Genomic DNA, 14,262 nt, shown 5'->3' with positions numbered 1-14,262 from the left:
GGGTCTTTTTGTTTTTTTTTGGTACTTCTGTGCAGTGAAGATATACCCTAAGCTGTCAGAAACATATTAAATGGGGCATAGTTAAATTGAGTGCCTCCGATAAGGGGCTCTGCCAGGCTATCAAAGTTTTAGATCAGTGGGATTGAATTTCTGGCATATTGCACATTTCCAAGCGTTCATTCTCTCTTTCCTTTCGGTGACACTACAAGGGCAGTCTTAGATATGCTTATAAGTCTTAGATACGCTTATAATGCAGGGGACATCTATGTTTTCAAAGAAGGGAGGATACCACGGAAGCCCAGAAGAGAAAAGGGGGGGAAAGAAATTTTTTTTTTTTTTGCGAAGAACATAGTTCCCATAGGATTTCTGAGTTTACTGTAAAAGACTACAGCTCCTCAGAGCCCAGAGCTCTTTGAAAGAAGAGTGTGCATTTGCTGTCAACTGAAATACACCTATGAAATTCTTAATAACTAATAATGCCAACTGTTATTTCTAAAATCACCTCTAAACCACTCCAGCAAAAAAAACCAAAAAAAACCAAAACCAAAAACGTATAATTACTAGGCTTCCCTAAGAAAATGGTAGCAGGTACCATACTTTACAATTTCTTTGATTGCATTACAAAAATATATGGATATGGTAATTCTGTAAAAAGAATATCTTTGTTTATATAAGTGCCTCAAAACCTACATAAAGAAACAATGAACATCACCAAAGCAATTACGCAAGAACAGAAGGAATGCAAGGAGACTCAGTGCAACTTAAGGTAATTTCAAAACAAAACTATTATTTGAAACTAGCAAGTGCTAGGGAAATGGAAAATGCCCTTTCACCCATTTTTTTTTTTTTTTTTTTTTTAAGGAAATTACCTCCTGAGTTCTGGACCTCACAATTAAGAGACAAGTTGCAAAGTAGATTTCTTGGCCTTAACACATATCTAGGTGAGAGGAATTGGTACATAGACAGAACTTCCAAAAAAATGAACAGTGCTTAAACTGAATCATCAAAATGGCCAATATTCTCTCCAGTTGTTTAGTACTTTTGGTTTTCATAACCATGTTCCTTCCTTTTTGTGTCACTGGGAATGAAGGAAGAGATCATCAAACAAATCCCCTGCACAGGAGTAGAATTTGAAGATGACAGCTGACATCACAGCGTCATTTGCCAGCACTGTCTGGTTCCACCATCCTCCTGAAAGGGAGCTAACACAGCAGCCTTAAGGGATGGAGCGCCCGTTAGCAATTCCCTTGCTACCTCTCTGCGGGAAGCCATCACCAGCTTTCTCTCCTTTTTCCGGAACTTTCCTACCCCTCCCAATCTCTTGCTCATCCATTTCCATCAGCAAAGGTAGAAAGAACCCAGGCAGGTTCACTTAGGAACCAGGATGGGTGGAACACTTACCAGGGAGCCTTTCGGTATTTCCACATCGGCTTTGGTTTTGATGTTTTTCTTGTGGTTTCCTTGAGTGCTTGCAGAGCTGCTGGTGAGACAGGAGCCCTGGGAGCTGCCCTTTAACACACTCCTGCAGGAAACATTATTTGATCCACTTTCTGTCTGTTGAGCTGCTTTCTTATCAACTCTGCAGGTAGAAAGTGATTCCTCTGATAAATTACATTGCTCTTCTTCAGTCACTACTTTTCCCAATCCTTTAATGTTTAAAGTGACCTCTTGGTATCTCTTTGTCTTTAAACCTTTGAGTGATAAATGTTTGTCAGTGGCCTTGATCAAATCTTCATCTGACATTCCAGTAGTGTGTCAGTTTAGATTTGACAAAAATTTATTTTTATTTTTATTTTTTTAACTGCTTGTGAGGCGGGGGGAAGAGGGAGCAAAATAAAAGCCACCGAAGAGTGATTGCTAAACACAAGTCTGGCTTAAGATCAGCGGGAAATGTAATTACCTCTGCAACGTTTCTAAGTATACGTTTGCTTGGTACAATCAACGAGGTCGGCATACCTTAAAATGTATGTATAATTTTCTTCCATTTCATGCCATGTGGGTACATTCACGGTTCCAGTATAGGTTGAATTTCTATCAACCTTGATAAAACTTCCCATTCTTTAATTTCAAAGACCATTGGTTTGGTTAACAAAGTAACATGGACTAAATTATCATTTTATTGCTAACTTTTATTTCATTGTTTAAATTCTGGCTAATGTAGAAAAGACTGCTATTCTGCATTTCTGCTTGTGTGAAAACATGCTTGCCTGGGGCTTACTGGGTGGGAAGTCAACAACTCTCTTTGTTTCGGTGGTGGGGTACCCCTGACATTTCACACCCTCCCTTCGCCAGCCAACACGTTACCTGTTCAAAAGTTCCGTCATAAACGTATCTTTTGTGGAACATGTCACAGGGCTGGGTCTATTTCTTGGTTCAAACCTCATTTGGTCATAAACGCCTTGCAGTGTTTTCAGATCATTTTTGCTTCGTAAACTACTGTCTGGACTCTCTGCCACCTTGGTGTTCCTGGTAAGTTCACTTTCTGTTTTACGCTGCAGCTCAGGCTTCTTTTTCTCTTTTTTCTTCTCCGATTTTAATTGTTTGTTTCCAAACCCCAAACCTTTTGCATCTTTTTTTTCCACTTTGGTTTTGGAGACATCCATTTTCCTGCTACTGAGAGCTGGAAGTCTACTCCGAAAACCAAACCAGCTGGCAAAAGAAGGCCCGGGCTTTGGCTTTGCTTCCACAGAGGGGGACTTTGTTTGCACTTGGCCCTTTTCCACATTTTCCTGAATGCACAACATGACCTTTTCTTCAATTGTAGGTGAGAGGGGGGCTTCGGGGCTCACAGCGCCAGTCCTGGTTGTAGAAGTATCTGGACACCTTCCAGAAGTTTCTAGCTTGGATGTCCTGCTCGGTTCAAAACTGGTCGGACGCTGTGTCCTCCCAGGATTCTGCAGGGCTTGTGGGCAGTCTGTTGGTGTGGGTGGACATCTGTAATGGTTGCTGCTTGTTTCCTCAGGGACAGCCTCACTGGGGCCCCCTCCCTCGGCGTAACCCTGCTCATCTTCCATTCCACGTGGGGTGGGGTGCTCTTCGGATTTAGGAGGGACTCTCAAAGGCAACTTGCTTGGGCTCCCATGCTGGCTACTGGAGCTGCCTGTACTCCTGGGGGAGCCCTGCCTGGAGGAGGGATGCCCCAGAGGCCTCCCAGCACCGGGAAGACCATCAGACATGGGGGCAGAAGGGGTCTTAGGCAAGCCTTCCGAGGAACTCTGCCGGGTGAGGGAATTGCCTCTCTCAGCAGTGTTGGTGATAATCTGAGTTCGAACTTTGCTGGGCCCTTCCAAGGGGGGTGTAGGGGGCTTGTCTCCTGAGTAAGTGCTGAAACTCTGACTGCGGGCTTTGGCCCCATTCATGCCTAGGGCTGGTTTTAGGTGTGGCTTACTGGAGGAGAGGGATCTTTTCACAGACTTGTTTTCTACCCCATCTTTTCCATCAGCCCCAGGGACGCTGTTTTCTAACGACTCTGGCATTGCTGTATCAGGGGGAAGCCCTTCAGGCAGCCTGCCTTGTGCCTGAAAACCCAGTGGAGAAACATTTCTTTTATCCGCTATGGTCTCCAGGCTCATTGGATTCCCGGCGTCCTCGGCCTTAGACCTGCTCCCAGCCACAGAACTTTTAGAGGCTTCATTCAGACTGTCCTTTTCATGTTTCCCTGGCACCGTGGAACTTTTCCTGAGCAACTGGGGAGACTTCATGAGAACCTTGAGCCCAACTGGGAGGCGAGTTTTCAGGCCTTTCTCATGAGCATTTGGACAACCGTATGGGGTGTTATGGCTTTTGGAAGACGGTGATGATGAGTGACTGCTAACCTGAGATGATGGTGCCTCATTCACCCCTAAGAAGGAAGGCTTAGGTGATGTGGGGACACAGTCATTCAGCTGAACTTTTCTTCCTGGAGACACACTTTTGGAGGACAGGATTTCCAGTGGCTCATGGGCTGAAGGACAATTCTTGGGAGTCCGTAACCCAGTGTCCATTTGTGTGGTCCCAAGCATTTGGTGAGGCGGAGTTTTGGGGACACCTCTCTTTGGGGAAACCTTTGGGGGCCCTGGGGCCATCACAGCAAAGGAGCTGGAGGGGGCATGTGCGGAACATCTGGTTTGAATCACTGTTTCTGTGGAGGGTGGAGGGTGAGTGAAGACAGGCTTTCTGAAGGCCACAGAAGGTTTCTTCCCCGGCACTTCTGCCAGGATCTGATTAGAAGAAATAATAGGAGCAGAGGGTCCTTTCAGAGGGGGGGATTTGTACATAGTCCTTGCTGCTTCACTGGGGACCCTGGTTTCAGGCTTGGCTGATGAGGGTGGGGGCAAATAGTCGTAACCGGGCCTGACGAGAAGGGAGCCTGACCTGTCTGGAGGGGGAGGGGGGGGAGGTGACTTCACCCCTGCCTCTGGCCCAGAGTCACAGTGTTTGTCCCTTGTCGGGGATTCTCCATGGTCACTAGGCTCAGTGAGGGACCTTGGCAGCAACTGTGATGCTGGACTCTGACTCTTGGAGCACGGGACCCAATCCTTTCTGCTGGACATTTTGGAGCCATGAAGCAGATGGCTGGGGTGTTTTGGAATGTGTGAATCTGTATGTAAATCAAAAAGGGGTGCTGGGCCCTCAGTCTTCTTAAACCGCGAGAGTTTCCCAGGAGCTAAGGCTGGAGATTTTTCAAGAGACACTGGGCCAGAGGAGGGGACTCTCGCTGAGGCTTCAGGCTCCGTGATTTTTGACTTCTGAGGTGAAGCCTTGCCCCTGGCAGGGACTTTTGTCAGACTCTGCTTTTGATAGATACCCATGGACACCGAAGACCTAGAACTACTCTGGCATGACAAATTCAATGTTGGTTTGCCTGGTCTCTGTCGCTGAGGACTTTGTGTTATTGTCCTGGGGCTGAAGGAACCATTGCGGGCCACCGCAATGTTATCTCTGTCACCTTTTGGAATGTTTTTCTCGGTTTCCTCTTCAGGTCTCTTTAGGAAAGTGTAGTCTCTCGCAGCAGCTCTCGGCTGTAAATGAGCAATTCCCTGAGGTGAAGGTTCAGTGTGTTCTGCCTTGGGTCCAGTAGGGGCTTGGTTGATGGAAACCTCATTTCTGGTAACAGTGACAATGCCTGTCTGGTGAGAGCTGAATTCAATGGGCTCGCCGTCTTCGGCATCGAAGATGACAGTAATGCGTTCTTCTGAAGAAGTCCTTTTTACAACCCTTTGCTGCTTAATGAAGCTAAATGTCTTTGGCCGACTCTCTAAGGGGATGGGCACTTGTTTTTCCTCCTCTTCAGGAGACCCAAGTTGAGATTTCCCAAATCCCATGAGGATGTCCAGATTCTCCATGGACTTGTCAGTGTCGGCAGTCAGTGACAAGTCTGAAGGGCTTTTCTCATCACTGCTACCTATGTGCAACTCGTCGAGGGCTTCATTGTCTTCAGTGTCTGAAAGGCGGAGACTGAGAGCCACATGGCCAGAACCAGGGTCGCATGGCTCCCTCTCTCTCCGTACCTGAGGCGTCTGCGCATGCGGACACAGCTTCCTCTCCAAGAGGCAGTTGCTGGCACAACTGGCCAGCTTTTCAGGCCTTTCCCTTGGGTAAACTGAGGATGTGCCTTCTGAAAAGTGTTGTCTATTCGGTTCCCAGCCAAATAGGCTGTCAGAAATACTGTGGGTTAATTTATGACTGTGCAGCCTGCAGCCCCGGCTTGGAACTGCCTGGGGCAAGGGTAAGGAGGAAGACTCCTCATCAGCATCATCGTGGGAATCTGTGTCATAAACAAATGTCTCGTGGGGCTCCTTGCAGGGGCTCCTCCTGTCAGCTGGTTTGCAGGGGGGATAGTCCTTGAGGCTGCTGCTCTTAATTCCTGGAGAATATATCCCTTCATTGGAGTTCATGCAATCTTTATAACCCCATTTGGTTATCACCGATGGGGGTTCAAGTAGCACTTTTCGCTTCTGTAGCTTTCTCAGTCCTTCCAAAATGTGACTTTCCTTGATACAAGTTGGAGGTAGTTCATCTGTAGGACTAGCAAAGCCACTCGGGAGTGAAGAGTCAATACTTAGCCTTTTATCCCAGTTTTGTGATGATTTCTAGGAAAGAAAAGTAGGTATCAGAAATCACTGAACCACGTGGATCACAACTGTAAAAAGGAAAAGTCTGTCATTAGACTTGATTCTAGCAGTTAAGTGTTCATCTATAAATGGACACTTAATTGTTTAATGCAAATTAATCACTAACAATGTAGCAAATCTCTGTTTTGCCAGCTTCTGAGCTAAGGAACCTGCGATATAATGAAGTAGTAGGTAAGGAGCCTGTCCTCGAGGAGCATGCAGATCAGCAGGGGAGAGGACACTGGGTGCAAATAGCCAGAAGTCAAGGGAGCAATACCCAAATGTATTTGTGTTTTATAATTGACCAATACAAATGTAGTAGAACTCCAGAAATTCAGAGGAGAGAAATCAAACCTCTGCTAAGAAAAACCATGAAAGGCATATAAGGAGCTTTTTGCTTTGTTTTGATTTTGGTTTTTTAAAACCTACCCAGCCCTTGAATGAAGGGTAAGATTGATAAATGGGGGAAATGATTTCTCGGTAGAAGAAGTGGGATGGCAAAGACCTGAATCGTGAAGATAGGTTCAAGGTACACTTAGGAAATAACCAGATACGGCCTCACTGTATAGTGTTTTTGAGAGGTAGAGAGGGCAAAGGGAAAGGCAAGTTGGTCCCTATCTCTATGGTCCCTTCCACGTGAAGGTTTGATACTTCTGTGACTTCAGGACTTTATTTGGTAGAAGGGGAACATCTGTGAGACACTTACATATATATCTAACAGTGGGACGTTCCTTAGCTGTTAGAACCCTATGGTAATGATTCATCTACCAAGGAAGGTCAGTTTCCTGTTCCTCATACCATTCCAAATACCAGGGCTAGTTTTGACCAAGAAACGACACAGAAAAAGCATTATATTATGCACAGACCTTCCTCTTTTTCATAGTACAGCTAACAAGAAGTGGTGGGGCAGAAGGAGAAAGCTAGCATTTCCCAAGTGTCTGCTGCGTAGCAACCACTGGAACAGGGCTTTGATTTAATATTCAGAACAACACCGTGAGGAAGACATTATCAACCCTGTTTTACTGGGGAGGAAACTGAGAGGCAGCATGGTTAGTCTGTTGGAGATTGCACAGTTAAGGAAGAGTTGGAACAATGCTTTCTGCCCTGGTTTCCCAGGTTCTTCCTATGACTCAGCTCTAAAGTGGTGGTGTGGCGATTTGCACCCAGGCAGCAGGTTGGCTCTGGAGCCTGCATGCCTAAAGGCGTTGCCAGGTTACTGGAGCCAAACTCAACCTCCATTCTCTCCTCTATATTAGTCAATATCATAATAGAGATTGTAGGTTATCCTCACACCCCTTTCCTAAATGGAACCCGCTAATCACAGACTAAGACTCTGGGAAATCAGTGGGATTTGGGCACTGGCCTCAGTCATCGTCGTATTCTTCTTCTTCTTTCTTTCTTTATTTTAAGGCTATATGATTAATGGTGAAGAACTTGGGTGAGTGAATCTGATGGTTTCAGATGTGTGCTCTGTGTCCATCCTGGCTAAGAGCACAACCCCCTTTGGCATCTCTACATCAGCTGCCCCCGTCCCTATAACTGAGCACAGATCATGTGCTCCTATGCAGAGGTTGAAAAGTGTCAGAAACTTACATTGGAGCCTTTTTTTTTTTTTTGTAAGTGGTGAACATCTGTTTGCATCTAAGACATTTCCATTAAAATGACCCTTGCTATCAGCAATAACATATGGTGTTTGTTTATTTTTTTATCTATGTTCATTGTTTTTAAGTCAAATGATATATTTTCTTCAGAAAATTCTCCAGGGTCAGAAGTTGCTGTGGATCGATGTTGTTTGGTGATGCTTCCCCTTTCCTCTCCTTTTCTTTTACACCATTAAAAACTTCTTTGGACATCAGGAGAAATCCTATTAGTGAGTCTGGGTATTGAGGACCAATGTGGGCAGGCTGCCACTGTTTGGATTTCTAAGAATTTTCATGATCCTGAGAGGCACCTTCACAATAAGAAGAAAAGCCAGCAAAAGTACCCTGCAAGAGCTTGAAAAAGGTAGATTTGTTCAACCCGTGGAAGATGTGCTCAGCCCGCCTCCTGCTGCCTCTTCACAGCCTGTCTCCCCTGTGGTCTGATTCATCCTAGGGCCAGCGGCTGCAAACCTCCCAGGGCCCCGGGCTCTCCATCCTGTGAGATTAGTCACATTCCTCAATCAGTTTTCCACAGGATGTTATGGTATTTAATAACCTGAGAAAAGTTTGGAACACTCTGGAAAATTGAAAGAATAAAAAAGCATGCATCCCCTGTAGGAGAGATGGCGGCAGGAGCTGGCATTTCCATAGGCAGCTTCATGATTTGCTTGGAAAACAGCTATTTCGGGGAGTGGTGAAATTAGCTGAAGAGTTCTCCTGGTAGAGCAGTGGCCTGGGTTTGATGCCCACAGTCCTTTCTTATTTCTTGACTGGTCAACAGCAGTTCTACGTAGTTTTTTTTTTGTTTGTTTTGTTTTGTTTTGTTTTTTTAAGGACATTCTTTGCCTTAATATAACAAATCCATCCCAAACATGGCTGGTTTAACAAAGCCACCAGAGCAGAATGGCGAGGGTGATTCTGGAACCAACTAGCCAGTTCTGCTACTTACCAGCTATGAGATCTTTGGCCGGCTACTTAGTTCTTAGCACCTCCATTTTCTCATCTGTATAACAGGGGAATAGGGGAACCTATTTAACTAGACTCTTATGAGCACTGAATGAGCTAATACTTGTGAAATACTTTCAAGGCTGCGTGGGTCAGGTAAGTACTTGTGACTTAGACCCAGATTCCTCCAAGTAGGGCAGCCTAATGTATCTCCTGCAGGCTTCCTTTCTGCTTCCATACAGAACAATATTGAAAAAAAATACTTGTGAATTATAAAAGAACCATTGGTCATATACTTATTATTCTGTAAGTTAATATTATAGTCCCCTTCAAATTCATATTCTATGAGTTTATTATGTAAGTGAATACTAAATAAGTATGTGGCACATGGTGAGCACTGCAGATGTTCCTGAAATAGTATAAATGTAAATGCCTCTACGGGAGTGGATCCAGTTTGCTGGGTCCTTGAGAACTAGGACTTTTCCCTATGACATCTCGAGATCACGGTCACCTGAATGTGCACGAAGTGCATAAAAACTTAATTTCTCGTTTTCAGGGAAGAGGTTTCCTTTTAAAGGATTATTCAAATTAGGAGAATTTCAGAAAAAAAAAAAAGAAAGAAAAGAAAGTCAAGGCAAGGAAAAGAAACACAAGATAAAGGCTCTGAGAAGGAGAGGGGGTAAGGGGGTGCCAAGAGAGGAGAGCAGCGGCCGTGAAGCCAGTTACAATCACAAAGACTGGGAACATCCCTGACCGGGCTTCCCAGTGTGTTAAGAGCCAGGCCCCAGCAATCATTATTCAGAATTTCGAACATCGGATCAGAAGGAACAACTCTAATAATATACACACTTTGTATTAGGAGGCTGAGTCCAAGGGAATAAGCTCTGAATTCAAGTTCAAAATTTTTTTCCAAGTTCTTGTTCAGAGTATAACAAAGCTACTCCCTCACCACTATTTTCTGCCAGTTACAGAGTCCTCCTGGTTTCTATGCTTCCAAATCGTAAATGGATGATAGAAAAATGACCTCCAAACCTTCTTTTTTTTTTTTTTAAGATTTTATTTATTTATTTGACAGACAGAGATCACAGGTAGGCAGAGAGGCAGGCAGAGAGAGAGGAAGGGAAGCAGGCTCCCTGCTGAGCAGAGAGCCCGATGTGGGGCTCGATCCCAGGATCCTGGGATCATGACCTGAGCTGAAGGCAGAGGCTTTAACCCACTGAGCCACCCAGGCACCCCCAAACCTTCTGATTGAGGGTTTCCATGCTTGTGTACTCTCCTTTTCTTCAACATTGGGAAGCTGCGAAGATAGCTGTTTCAAACACTTGGCTTTCCCCAGTGTCCAAAGATGTTTGTTCAGAGCCTGAAGGAATCAACAGTTGTGTGGGTCCCCTTTACAGATGGGAGCCGTGGAGCGGCAGGACTTCGTTAGTAACTCAGAAGCCATGGTCCCTGTCACCTACCACGGTACTTTCTCTCTCTGCCATACCACCCTCCAATTTATAGTCAATTAGTGTCTTATGAGGCTATAAAATTGAGTAAAGGAGGTCAATATAATACATGCTATGCCTGAGTAGTAAATTCCGACAAAGCTAATGATACTTTCAAAAGTTTTGGTCATTTATTCTGAGTTGATGCACCACCCTCCCTATTGTCTGGTGGGGGGGATTCTCTTTGAGTTCTCAAGGGATGCTCCGTCTGGGTTGGCTTGGCAAGTGGCCTCACTCGCTCTCATTTGCGGTGGACATTAACAAGTCTCTCTGAGCGTCGCAGTGATAGAGGGTGTCCATAAAACTAATTGGAAATGTCTGAGTTGGTCTGAAGCGTAGTCAGTTCCATTAGGCTGGGGCTCTAGGTTCCAACTTGACATAAATCTAGGAGTTTGGTGGGCTCCAGCAAAGCACAGAAGGAAAATTCTTCCTCCCTCAAACTCCCTCCCATGCCATCCAAGTCATTTGGGTCAAATCATCCCTCCACTCCTCACTTGCTGTGTGACTTGTGGCAAGCGATTAACCTTTTTGAACCGGCTTCCTCTCCCATATAATGGAGGAAAGGAGATCCCCGTGTCTAGTTTTGTGGGGAGTGAATGAATAGGTTCTCGGCAAGTGGGCATTCTTTTTTGAGCCCTCCACCCACCTTCCACCTTGCGACCGGAAGAGGATTCTTTTCTGGCTCACTCTGATGCTCAAGTGCCTTGAAAGGTGGCCTTACCCTTTTCCTGAGGTTCTTCCCATCGTGCCACGTGTGGGAGGAGCCACTGGAGTACTCGCTGCACGTGCTCGAAAGAGACAGCTCACTGCTGCTGCAGCTGTTTCGAGGACAGAGACGACCAGGGATGACAACCCCCAAACCAGGGCATTTCAAAGCAGGGACTCCTGATTTTGCACTCAGCTGACATTCCTAAAAAAAGCAGGAGAGCTCTGAGCCGAGGGCTTTGCTTTGGGGACAGCAGATACCAAGTTAACATTAGAGCGAAGGTAGCCCAGTGGGGAGAAGCAAAGTTTTTGGGTCAGACAGACTAGGGGTTCCAATCTTGGCTCTGCCTCTTACTAACACACTAGGGGGAATTATTTAATCCCTTAGAGCGACACTTTTTTTTTTTTAAGTGAATCATGATAACACTGACTACCTTATGGGGTTACTGCAAAGACCAAATGGGGCTCCAGGTCGGAAGCGTATAGCACAGTACCAGGTCTAAGTAGGTGAGCTGCCCTCACCATTAGGCAGAATTACCACAATGGAAACTTCCCACTTTAACTAGGCATACCGGTCAAAGAATCAGGTCAATATCAAGATAAGACTAATGGTCCAGAAGCATAAAGACAAGAGTAACGTCTTTGGCTGTAGGGTTCAAGAGCATGAGCACTAGACTGGGAGTCTAATGACCTGGACATCACATTGCCACTGGTATGAGATATTGAGCAAAGAATGCATTTAACTTCCATGGACCTCAGGGTGTTCCTTTGCGGTGGGGGGGTAGAGCGGGTAACAGCTCTATCAGATTACTCCCAGGGTCCCCTATGGCTCTGACAGCATCATTCCAAATCAGGAATCAAATGCCCAGGAAGCCATGTCCAGTGGAACACCAGTGGGGAATCACGAGGTTCTGTTGTAAAGGTTATAGGATTTTTCGTATCAGCTGGCTGTCCAAATGATAAAAACTGTCACATTGAGTAGATTTGGTTTCCACACAAAAGATCCAGGAGGTTAGAACTCTAGGGGTAGAGGCACAGGCGAGTTGTAAACATCCCAGCACATCTTGACAGCCCCCTTCTCAGCTCCTAATGTGACAGATGAATCTCCAAGAGCTGGCCAAGCTAAATTAATTTAGCATCCTGATCACAAGAACAAAGTCTCTCCTTACAGCCTCATTCCAGTCTCCTATCTATATAAAGCTTGTCTCAGAAACTCTTTGATGGGAAACCATCTGTCTTCATGTCATTTGCAGAATGGCAAAGTTTCTTACTTATGCAATTTATTGACATTTTACTGGTGCCTTTAGTACCTGAGTACTTACCACTGTTCTCCAAATGCAATTCCAGCTGACGGTGACCAAACACCTGTTCGAGGAAGGCAAAGCGTGCTATCCCGGGAGTACTCGGGGGACATGCTAACCTCCCATGTAAATACAGAGGCTATGTTTAAATTCCCCTCTACTCAATATCCATAATGCTTCATAAAGTTAGGTTTTCATATCAGGCATCTGCCTGCTATCAATACTTCATTTTTGCTGCAAAACAATCCCATTAAGTGATCTAAGAATGCCAAGCAATTTTACTACTCTCTTCCCCAACCGCTAAAAATCCGGCTCTGAATATCACTGAAAGAAGAAATTTGTCTTAAAATTGAGCATTCAGCATTATCTGTTGATTTATGACCTTGTTTATTGGTGCATGTGGCTTAGTTAAGGGGAGCTTGTATTTGTCTCATGACAGATGCCTACAAGCGGTGCTGCCGTTGCTCGGGAGTGCCCGACCTGACGCGTCAGGCCCTGCACACATCTGGAACCCGCTTTCAGAAGTAACACATCACACTTCACTTCTGCTTGGGTGCCTTCCATTTTTGCCATCCCCAAACCTCTTGCCTTTTTCGTTTGTTTGATTTAACTGAGGTGGTGGTTTCCTTTAGGACTGCCTCTGCTCGGACAGGTAGGTCAGTTCTCCAGAGAGAGACTGTGTCTGTGTCCTGAGAGGCCATCCAGATCTAAACTTTTCTAGAAAATACCCTCTGTTTTCATGCTCTGCATGGCTTCTGGTTATAGCTCATGCTCCACCTTTCCCCAAAGTACTGAAGCTTATATGATTTCCCTCTCTCTTCCCCCACCTGTTCCTTCCCACTCCACCTCTCAACATGATATCAACATGATTCTTACAACTCAACTCAATTCCCAGGCCTCTTTCTACACATAAACATCCTTGTCCAGTTGTTGCCCACGTGTGTACCTCTGGGATGATGTTGGATTCAGAGGACAGGAAATTGACCTCAGAGCTAGCAAAGTCAAGAATTGCTGCAGCTTTTTTTTTTTTAATTTAATTTTTTTTCAGTGTCCCAAAACTCATTGTTTATGCACCACACCCAGTGTTCCATGCAATACGACTCTGAGAAACAAACTGAGGGTTTTGAAGGGGAGAGGGGTGAGGGGTTGGGTGAGCCTGGTGGTGCATATTAAGGAGGGCACGTATTACATGGAACGGCTGCTTCTTCCTTGACCGTGAATGTGAGCTGCCCGGATGGGATGAGGATACTTCGGGGAGGTGGGGAAGGCCCATCACTGTCATGTAAAGGCAGGTGGGGTTGGGGTAGTAAGCAGGGACGTGTAGGCTTCTTGTACTTCACTGTGCACATGTAACATCTGAGATCTTGCTAAACAGATTCGGACTCAGCCATGCTGAGGTTGAATCAGAGATGTTGTATTTTGGGGACATTCCCAGGTGCTTCGATACTGCTGGTCCAGGACTTTGAGTAGGAAGTCCCCAGGGGAAGCTGTGAGAAAAGTCTACCTCCTATGTGGGTTTTTTGGTAGTGAAATGTGTCATCTCACAGCCTGATTGGGACTGCGTGGAGCAGGATGAAGGGGATGGCCAAAGCCTACCCAAGGGCCATGCACTGGGGAGAGGGTGTGTGTGTGCGTGTGTGTGTGTGTGTGTGAGAGAGAGAGAGAGAGAGTGTGTATGTGTGTGTGAGAGAGAGTGTGTGTGTTGGGGCAATTACAGACTAATTCCTTACGAAGAAGAGGGCCAGGGTCACCTGGGTGGCTCAGCTGGTTAAGCATCTGCCTTCAGCTCAGCTCACCCAGGATCCTGGGGCAGAGCCCCACGTTGAACTCCCAGCTCAGCAGGAAGTCTGCTTCTTCCTCTCCCTCTGTCTGTCCTCCTGCTTAAGGATATGCCCAGTAACTCTCTCTCTCTCTCAATTAGAAAAATAAAATCTTTAAAAAAAAATAAAAAGAAGAAGAGGGCCAGTCCTCCCTACTAAGGCATTATATTTTCCCCACCTTAAATAATCAGCGTTTGAGTTTAATAAGGGATCCAGGATCTCAGACATCACAGTTGCAACGTGGCTCCTTTTTCCTGCAGTTTCCTTCATCA

General features: G+C 45.6%; 1 protein-coding gene across 6 annotated transcripts in view; it reads right to left on the bottom strand.

The window, feature by feature from the left end:
• The window catches only part of NCKAP5 (NCK associated protein 5), a 977,613-nt gene that overhangs the window by 103,157 nt on the left and 860,194 nt on the right, over window positions 1-14,262 (bottom strand). For all 6 annotated transcript variants that reach the window (XM_046019767.1, XM_046019766.1, XM_046019772.1 and 3 more), the window contains 3 exons: window positions 10,886-11,074; window positions 2,305-6,071; window positions 1,402-1,579 (listed from right to left, as the gene is read on the bottom strand). In XM_046019767.1, coding sequence (XP_045875723.1) covers window positions 1,402-1,579; window positions 2,305-6,071; window positions 10,886-11,074 — 4,134 coding nt within the window. The remainder of the gene's footprint in view (window positions 1-1,401; window positions 1,580-2,304; window positions 6,072-10,885; window positions 11,075-14,262) is intronic.

The sequence above is a fragment of the Meles meles genome, chromosome 9, assembly GCF_922984935.1.
Source record: "Meles meles chromosome 9, mMelMel3.1 paternal haplotype, whole genome shotgun sequence".
Lineage (NCBI taxonomy): Eukaryota > Metazoa > Chordata > Mammalia > Carnivora > Mustelidae > Meles > Meles meles.
This window is presented reverse-complemented; position numbering and strand designations above follow the sequence as displayed.